Source organism: Xiphophorus maculatus, chromosome 8, assembly GCF_002775205.1.
Source record: "Xiphophorus maculatus strain JP 163 A chromosome 8, X_maculatus-5.0-male, whole genome shotgun sequence".
NCBI classification, from domain to species: domain Eukaryota; kingdom Metazoa; phylum Chordata; class Actinopteri; order Cyprinodontiformes; family Poeciliidae; genus Xiphophorus; species Xiphophorus maculatus.
This window is the reverse complement of record NC_036450.1, coordinates 4,487,625-4,497,841: the sequence shown is the minus strand read 5'-3', so window position 1 is coordinate 4,497,841 and position 10,217 is coordinate 4,487,625. Positions and strand designations below refer to the sequence as shown.

Genomic DNA, 10,217 nt, shown 5'->3' with positions numbered 1-10,217 from the left:
AAAATCCGCAGGTAAACCATCTATTCCTGGACTCTTTCCAGAACCCATTTGTCCGACTGCAGCCGTCAGTTCCTCCATCGAGACTCCAACACCCAGAATTTCCCGATCCGTAGCGGCAAGTTGCGGGAGACCATCCAACAAAGTTTCCATGGATCCTCCGTCACATGTCTGTTTCTTGTACAGGTCACCGTAAAAAGCCACGGCGTGTTTTTCATAGCACAAGGATCAGCAGTCAGCGTTCCATCAGCAAGTTGGAGGCAACTCATCTGTTTCGCCCTGTTGGTACTCCTCTCCAAATTAAAGAAGAAAGATGTAGGGGCATCCATCTCTGTCACTGAAATAAAACGTGATCGAATCAAAGCCCCTTTAGCCCTTTCATGTAAATAACAACTTAACTGATCCCTCTTAACCCTCAGCTGACTATCAGCATTATTAGACACATTAGTTTCCAACACTTTTATCTCATTTTCTAATTTCTGAATCACTTTTTTAATTTTTGATGTATAACTTGTATATTGTTGACAAAAAACTCTTATCTGAGCCTTCCCAACCTCCCACCACTCGGTTAATGACATAAATTCTAACTTTCTCATTTTCCAAAAAAACCAGAAGTCACTAAACTTTTGACAAAAGAGATTATCTTTAAGTAATTTCGTATTAAAATGCCAATGCGATTTACATCTAATGTTACTCAAGCAAAGAAAATCTAGATAGACTAGATGATGATCAGAAAAACCAACCGGAGAAATAAAACAATTTAACAATCTATTTCTATCCGTATCTAAAATATAAAACCGATCCAAACGAGCCCCACACACTATCCCGTCCGTCATTTTCACCCAGGTGTGCCGTATATCCTGGGGGTGTTTGGTCCTCCAAGCATCCACTAAACCCACCTCTACCATCATCTCAATTAATCTAGAAGACGATGGAGGATGAGGTTCTTCCCCTGTTCTATCATTTAAAAAACTCGTTGTACAGTTCCAGTCTCCCCCCAACACCACACACTCATTTTGATTAGACTGCTGCAGAAAACTATGAATATCATTAAAAATTTTAAGCCTTTGATCCCCTTGATTTGGTGCATAAACATTCATAAAGCAGAAAAGGGTTTTTTTTATTTCCACTCTACTCACCAGGACCCTTCCTGGAACTAACTCAGAATGAGAAATAACACTAATGTCCAAAGCTGGTGAGAATAAAACTGCTACACCAGCAGATAATCTTGTGCCATGAGGCAAAAAATATTTCCCTTTCCAACTCAGCCCCCACTCCACCTCATTGTCATGGTCTGTATGTGTCTCTTGTAAAAAAACATCAAGTTTCTTTTGCCTAATCGTCTCCAAAACAACCATCTTTTTAAGTGGATCCCTCCCACCATTGATATTTAAAGTCCCCACCCTGATATTACTCATACAAATAGAAAAGAGAGGCAGATCAGACAGAAACAGTAGAAAGAAAAACACCCAGTGCACTTTAATTATTATCTTATCTCTGAATCTTCAGTCGCTTTAAACCTTTCGCTTTTTTCGCTGACACCTGTCTCCTGACACTTGTCAGGTGTTTTTTTTAACCGGAAACGTTTCTTTTCATCTAACATTTCAAACCCAACCACTTTCCGAACCATTAATACACTCTTGATAAATTTTTCTGCATCAGGAAAATAGTCAAGGACCTTAACTTGTTTTCCAAATGTTTCATCCAAAAATTCATTAATTTCCTCCAGAGTGTACAAATTGCCACTAGATGTTTGTGAATCTGCGATTGAGACACTGTCTGAGTCGCTGTCATACTCCATGTCTTCTTCCTGTGCAGGTGGCGCAGTAGACTGGACCCCTGCAGCGCCACCTTCAGGCAACGCTACAGCCTCTGCAACAACACAACCAACCATCTGATCTGTTTCTACCTCCAGATTACTCCCCTCTGAGGAGTCCTTGGGAACACCGGTTCCAGTTTTTTCAGTACCTTCCTGTACAATATGTTTATTCAAACCACTGCTTCCCTCTCCTGCATCAACGCTAGCGGGCGGAGGAAACGCCCTGCCCTCAGCGGGCGGAGGAGCCCCGACCACCCGCGACTCCTCTGCACTTCCGCTCACTTCAACCTGAGCTTCCTGATTTTTATGCGGGCAAGAAGCCCGCTTATGTCCAACATCCCCACACTCAAAGCATTTCATACTCCCAGAACTCGCATAAACCATATAAGATCCTTCTTCATATTTCACTCTGAAAGAAACTTCTAGCGTCTGTGTAGCAGAGTTTAAGAACATAAAAACCAGCCTCCTGAAAGACTGAACGTGTTTCAGCTTATCATGTTTACATCCCAAACCAACAGTTTTAAAACCACTCGCCAGTTTCCCAAAGCGCTGGAGCTCCTTCTCCAACAAAACATTAGGAATGAACGGCGGCACGCCCGAGACAATAACCCGGGTGGAGGGCACCGCAAGTGGCGACACCTGCAGGTACTCCCCGCCTACTGTCACCCCGCTAACAATCAACTGGTTCACAAAGCGCTCTTCTCTTAAAAATTTCACTACTCCCTTATTCATTCTGGAAGCATAAATTAAATTGCTGTGACCAACTAGATCACCAACTGTCAACAGAACAGTTTCAACTGGGATTGTCGGATAAGGTTGGACCCGAATCCCATTTCTCAAAGAGAGGGGCGGCGGCTCTGAAGACGCCATCCCCACAAACAAACAGCGCTACAAGCACTGAAAACCAAAAACCAGAACCAGAACCCAAGACTTAGAACCAAAGCAAGTAAAGAATATTAGAAAGCAACAAATACATGAAAGAAAAAAGGTCAAAAAAGAAAAACGATTGAGACACTTTCACTCTCCCAAACTCACCACCCGCAGACTCACCACCACCACTCCCAGAGAGAGAAAGAGAGCTGTGACTGCGAGGCAGAAGACGAGACTTTATGATCAAAACTAGAAGCAAAAATATGGTGTTAAATTCATATATATATATATATATACAGTATATATATATATATATATATATATATATATATATATATATATATATATATATATATGTATATAAATTCTTCCTCTCATATTATGATCATGTAAATTTTCTTCATATCGAAGAAAACAAAAATAGATATAACTACTGTATTGATGAGCATCCAGTTGAAGAGGTGTGAATTATAATTAAAATATGCACAACATGAAATAAATTGGCTGTTTCATATTTTAACTACAGGGAAAATTCAAGAAAATTATTAAAAACCACTGAAAATGGGCGTGCCGTGGTGGCGTAGCGGTTAGCGCGACCCATATTTGGAGGCCTTCAGTCCTCGACGCGGCCGTCGCGGGTTCGACTGCCGGACCCGACGACATTTGCCGCATGTCTTCCATATAATCATATAAAGGACACTAGAGCCCACAAAAGACCCCCTGGAGGGGTAAAAAAAAACCCACTAAAAATAATAAGATGTGCTATTTTATTAAATACAAATGCAAACAACACGTTCTAAATGTTAACTACATCAACAGTTATTTAATGAACAATATGTCAACAATATTTTTACATGTATTTACTATGCTTTTGTGATTTTATTGGATCAACTTTGTTATAAATTTCTTAATATGCAATCAAAGAGATGGTTTGTTAACAGGCTTCAGTTCCTCCGCAAGAAAAAAATGTAAAAAAACAAACACAAATTTAAGATTTTCTTGAACTATGTATTTTGTCAGCAGAGCAGCTCAGAACTCTGGAGCCACTTGCTGCAGCAGCTCAAGGCCTGCGATGGCAAAGATGGCTGCTACCTTTTGCCCCGCCCCCTTCTATCCTGCTTTTGTGCGTTTTTCTTTCCCATAAAACCTTTAAAAATGAACATTTCACACATTTCTTGTGCGTGTGGTCCATCAGTGGATATGTGAGGTAAGATTTGGGGTGAAATTCACCTTTAAATGTGTGCAAAAAGCGTCATCTACAGCTGGTGTGTGTAATAAGGGCTGTGATGCTCTGATATGCCAAAAGGAGCATAAAATTGATAAAAGTGTGTTTTTTTCTCACCAAAGCATAAAACACAGCTATATTACATTAAAGTGGGGCTTTTACAAAGTCCTTGGATAGTTATTTTTATTGAAAAATTGATTTGAGAGCGTTGCTTCTGAATATTCAAATTGTAAGTAACGCGCAATCAAATCATTGTCAAATCATTGAGTTCTAGGGGTTTTAAATAGTAGGCATGGAGGAAGAAAATCTCAAACTATTATCTCCCCAGCTTTATTACAATATTGTTGTATGCTCTGATCCCGCTGGAACACACCAGACTTGTTGTTTTTGGAGACTTTTATAAAAATTTCGTTCTTGGCCATTTTCCTGAGGCAGAACAGAACGTTGTGGAGATCCAAAGTTCTTCTCCAGGGATCCTCTAATCATCTCAGCCATCATGTCTGGTGAGTTAATTTTCTATTTGAAGATTCTCATTTTTTGGCTTTTGTCCTGTTAGAAAGAAAAGAAAAGACATGCTAATGTTGGTTTCAGAAATAGATGTTTTGTGAGTGAAAGTAAGGACTTGTTGGAGTGAGGAGAAAACATGGATGACTGTTTTTCCTTCTAGATGTTCACTTTTAAGCACGTTTACAATAATTCCTGAATGTGAAAACATCTTTTTTCAGCCTTCTTTGGGGAGTGTTATATTTAATTGCCACCTGCCTGTGAAGCTGAATGTGTCCTGCGGACTTTCAGCTCCTGAAGCTTAACCGACCTTTATGAATTTTATAGAACGTTTTAGTTCACCCTGAGCGTTTCGTTGACGCACTCCAGGACACGTAGATGAGAGTTTTTTTGCACATATTTTTGATCGAGGTGATTTGCCAGTGGAGCTAAGATTTAAGACTTCGGCGCTCTGCCCGAACTGCTTGTGCGTAACAGGGCGTTTGAGTGGGATGTGTCTGCGTGTCATTTTAGCCCACTATTTCCCCACGTTTAAAACAAATCAAAGAGAAGCATTTAACTATATGAATATTTATCAGAGGAGGTTTTGAACCCGAGCCTTTCGTGTCTTATCAAATTTCTTCACCAATCCATTAATTTGCGCCTTTGGGGCCAAATTACGTGCCGCATATGCACCAGGTTCTTTAACGTTTTCTAAGCCTGGTTATTATTTTGTTTGTTGTTTTAGAAATCTTGTAAATGATCTCTTGTGCAAACGTTGCCGATTTATACTGCCATGCAGTCAAAGAAAGGGTAATGGGGCATTTAAATAAAATAAGTGATTCTGGAGAAGAGTTGATTGGGAGTTTGAATTGTAAACAACTTCGACATGAAATAGCTGAAACGTTTTTTCCACAACACAACATCTGATCATCATGAAACTAAAGAAAATTCCTGAGTATTTTTTATCGACACACACCCAGTGCGTTCATGTGCTTTTAGACTTCTGCGGAGCACGACTAAACATTTATAGTATTATTTTTAAGTTTCTTGGTCTGATCGCTTTATTAACCGTTTCCAAAGCCTTTTTAAGATCAGTTACACAAATTAACACCATGATTTAACTGTAATAAATGTGTTATTATGTCCATCCCGCGCACGATTTTCGTAAAAATAAGTACTTACTGTGGCGGTATTTTGTGCCGATTTACATTCCTTTCTTTTCTTCCTGATCTGCACTGAGTGGGGATTCAACAGATCAGAAAAGCGCCGCAGCCTGAGACTCAGCAGAGGGGCGTTTGAGGAAACACCGAGAACCCAGAAAGGATTCTGTGGCCAAGCGCGCATGGAGCGGGACAAATGGGCTTTCCGCAGAGAAAACTTTCAAAAATACAAATAATTTAAAAATGTACTTCCAAACAATTATTATTATTATTATTATAGAACGGAATAAAAGATGAAACACAACACGGGGATTTTAATTTACTTTATTTAATGGCTGTGAGCGTTTAGATGTTTAATCTCAGAAACTGCTTCCTCTCCTCGGAGGTTGCTGAGCGGTGGACGGCAGTTGTGTGTGCAGATGTGTGTTTGTGAGAGAGAGTGTTTGGTCAACAGGTCTGACTCGTTCCGGTGGTTTTTCTGTGCAGAAAAGCAACGTGTGTACCAGGGCGTCCGGGTGAAGACCACGGTCAAAGAGCTGCTGCAGAGGCACAGAGCAAAGGAGGCCAGCAGGAAACCCCAACCGGTAAACACCACAAAAACACACCTACACACATACACCCACACGCCCCCCTGCACATCCACCCACCCACACACCCCTGCCATTCTTCTGCTGCCCCTGCAGGAACCTGGCCCAGTAAATCACCAACTGCCCTTGGGCAATAAGCAAATTTGGAAAATGTTTAACTGTCATAATTTAGGTGGTGAGGCAGAGGCAGCAGACCCAGGGTAAGATGAATAAGATGGTTTAATAACGAAAGTAGTCCAAAAATCCAAAAACATACAAAGTCCAAAAGACCAGGTAGCACAAAAGGAGCGCAGGGCAAATGCTCACAACTGGTGACACTGGCAGACTAGGCAAACACGACGAGGAACAAAGAACACAGGTGGGGTTAAATACACAAAGGGTAATCAAAGAGACAAGAAACACCTGGAAACAATCAAGGGGAGACAGGACAACACGGAGACTCAGAGAGACAGAAACTCAAAATAAACACAGATAAGGGACAGATCCCGACATTAACAGTAAGAAATATTGTCACCTTCCTAGAAAAAAGTGATTCTATTTTTTTTTTGTTAAAAAAAATATTTGATATTTATTTATTTATTGCAAAAGAAATGAAATCACCACATTTTTTTTTGCCAAAAGAGGATTTAGGGGGAAAACTAACTAAATAAAGACCATTATTTAAGGAAGGTGACGATATGTACAGTAAACCTGTACAAAACTCTAACTGTTCATTTCCTCTTCCTCCATATGATCCAACCATCCTCCTGCTGGATGGCTGTTTTTGCAGGTTTACTTGGAGCAAAAGGAACTTTGTCCATCCGTGCCCCAAAGTAAGTGAAACATCAAAGTTCAGAACATTTTAAAGCTGCATTCATTTTACTGTTTTCAGTCAATCTATATCAAATCTGAAGTCATGTGTCTGCCCTGCCTACATGCCGCAGTTATGCGATCCGCAGCTTGATCTCAGATCCCGGGCAGCGCGCTGCATGCCCCGGTGCTGACAGGCTGGAACCTGCCCTGACCCGCACTGACCCCGCGGAGCGCAGCTCTTAGATGAAAGCAGGGCTTATCGGAATGCAGCTGCTGTAAATTATTGTCAGCTCTAAGCCTTAGCGCTCCAGAGTGTCAGTTGCTGCTGTCGCCATGACATCACGGAGTTGAATTAGTGTTAGAGCGCAGACAGCACGCTGCGGTCTGAATAGAGGAAGACAGAGCAGCTGCTTCTGCGTCAGCATGCCGCATTGTCTCATGTTATTGCTGATTAATCTGCAGTTTATTGCACTAATCTAATTTTAAAAAAATCTGATCTCATTAGGTCGTCACGAGGACCCTCCTCCTGCCGCCCCTCAGGCGGACATGAGCTCTCGAGCCCTGCAGCTGCGCGCGCCCTGCCTCCCTGTCACTAAGAGCTCGTGCAGCCTGCACATGCAGGCGAGCGCGTTCTGCGACCCCCAGCAGCAGCAGCAGTTCGGGGACTTGATGTTGCCCAGCAACGACTGCAGTTTCAGTTCCAGAGGAGCCATGGACTACAACTCCCTGCCTCCTCTGCCCACATCCTCCCCGCTGCCCTGGAGTCACGTGATCTCCTCAGACGTGGACTACTACGGCCAAGGGATGGTGAGTCTTCAAGTCTTCCTCCATGAAAAGCATCTCTTCAATTTTTACCAAATCCAAAGTTAAAAGGCGTCACTTTTATTTTTATTTACAACTTTTGTGTGACTCCACATTTCATATGTCAGTTTATCGCAAAATTAAGGAGAGGATACGACCATCCAAGAATCAAGTAAGAATTAGTCTGTTCAGTTATTAGAAACTTTCAGTAAATTACTTCAGTATATTGTTGCAATCACAGAATAAAAAGACACATTTTAGACAATCAAATGTGACTCAGTGTGCTTAAAAGACAAAGAAGCACGCTAACAAAACAACAACCAAAATTGCTAAATTACTTGAAGAAAATGCTAACATTAATCATAAAACTAAAATGAAAAAAAAACACATTAAACATATATAAAATCTTATTATAATTATGTTAGTTAGAATGCGGGCTGCACGGTGGTGCAGTTGGTAGCACTGTTGCTAGCAGCAAGAAGGTCCTGGGTTTGATTCCCGACCCGGGGTCTTTCTTCATGGAGTCTGCATTCCCTGTGCATGGTGGGTTCTCTCCGGGTTCTCCGGCTTCCTCCCACAGTCCAAAAACAAGACTGTCAGGTTAATTGGTTTTGCTAAATTCTTCCTAGGTGTGAGTGTGTGCATGATTGTTTGTCCTGTCTGTCTCTGTGTTGTCCTGAGACAGACTGGAGACCTGTCCAGGTGACCCCGCCTCTCACCCGGAACGTAGCTGGAGATAGGCACCAGGACCTGCTGACCCCACTAGGGACAAGGGTGTTAGAAAATGGATGATTAGATTGCCATTTGTTATTTTAATATGTTGGAAATAAATCTTTGTTTCTACATTTTTGGCCTCTAATTTTAGTCAAACTAAGATTCAGCCCAAATATACCACAACAAACCACTTTACAATTACACTTTATGAGACATTTTCATGCAGGCATTTTCTGATAGAATAAAAAACAGAACAGAAATATCCTTTACTGTCCCACTGTGGGACCAGCTGCAAGTTGAAGACAAACACAGAGTCACGCAGAGATAAAAATCTGTGAAAATAAGAAGTGAGACTGTACAGTAAATATAAAGAAACATGATACTCTGCTCTTATTAAAAATAACAGACTCATGGGTGGGGCAGTGGTAAAGCGTGATTAAACAGGGGCCTCAGTTCTTGATGTTGCTGCCACAGGTTTGAGTCCTGGTGCAATGACTTCCATGTCTTCACCGTCTCTCATGACCCACTTTCCTGTCTGACAATTGTCAAATGAAGATCATTAGAGCCATGAAAACCTTTACAAAATAACATACTCAGAGTAAAAGAGAAGTGCATCTGAGGAAGACAAATGTAGGAAAAAATCTTGACTCTTTCACTTTTTAACCATATTTCAGACATTGTTAAAAGTAAAAGTATAAATTTTATCTCCAATAATTAACACAATTTACAATGAACTGTAAGTAAAGGCTGCGCTGACTGCAGGGTGATTTTCACACTAATCTGTGGTGTGACCAAACATTTTCTGAGCCAGACTTGGCTCAAGCAGAGTTAAATTCTCACTCTTTCTCACTGTGTCCTGTTTCCATGACAACTTCTACTCAGACTAACGCTCTACGTCTGCTGGTCGTTCCCTCCCCTCTTCCAGGCGGCCTGCTCCTCGTCAGAGTCCCTGACACTCTACACCCCCCTGGATCCCAACAACTACTTCCCTCAGGACTCCTTTTCCTCCTCGTCTTGCTATGACTCACCCACCAGGATGGAGTCCAGCTTCCACGGCTCCCTCTCAAAATGCTACCCCTATCAGTACTGCAACCCCCATCAGGAGAATGTGGCAGAATGCTGGCCGGCCCAGCTGGAGAGGACCCCCCTCGATGAGCACGCCCCCTACCACCTCCCCACAGACTATCCCTACATCCAGCCTGTGGAGGAGAGCGACTTCAGGAAGGATTTCCCTCTGGGCTCTGAAATGTGTTACAATATTCTATGATGAGGAGTTCCAGCAGTATTACATTGTATCCTGTCTGTACACTGCAAAAACACAAAATCTTACCAAGTATTTTTGTTCTAGTATCGATTGCAGATATCCTAGTATACTTGCAATAAGACAAAACCAACTTAAAATGAACTTTTCAGCAAAAATATGATTGTTTCAAGTCAATAATTTCTTAATGTTGATAAAAAGTACTAGTTCCATTGGCAGATTATTTAACTTATAACATGACATTTTTCCATGTTATAAGTGAAACCAGTTACCAGTGGAACTAGTATTTTTTTTATCAATATTAAGAAATTATTTACTTAAAGCAATCTCCTATTTCTTGCTGAAAAGTTATTTTTAAGTTGCCTTATTGCAAGTATACTAGGATACTTGCAATAGAAACTAGAACAAAATGACTTGGTAAGATTTGGTGTCTTTGCTCTGTGACTGAATCCCCTCATCTACTCAGCTGGACTGTTTGTTGTCATGGTCTGCTTTGCATTTCAGT

General features: G+C 41.3%; 1 protein-coding gene across 1 annotated transcript; it reads left to right on the top strand.

Annotated features, from left to right (window-relative positions):
- Positions 1-5,965: 5,965 nt before the first annotated feature.
- Positions 5,966-9,876, top strand: LOC111609438. The gene is made up of 4 exons (XM_023337916.1): positions 5,966-6,141; positions 6,914-6,956; positions 7,442-7,743; positions 9,377-9,876. Exons 1-4 carry the CDS (start codon positions 5,977-5,979, stop codon positions 9,716-9,718), a joined length of 852 nt encoding a protein of 283 aa, XP_023193684.1. The 5' UTR covers positions 5,966-5,976; the 3' UTR covers positions 9,719-9,876.
- The last annotated feature ends 341 nt before the right edge of the window (positions 9,877-10,217 follow it).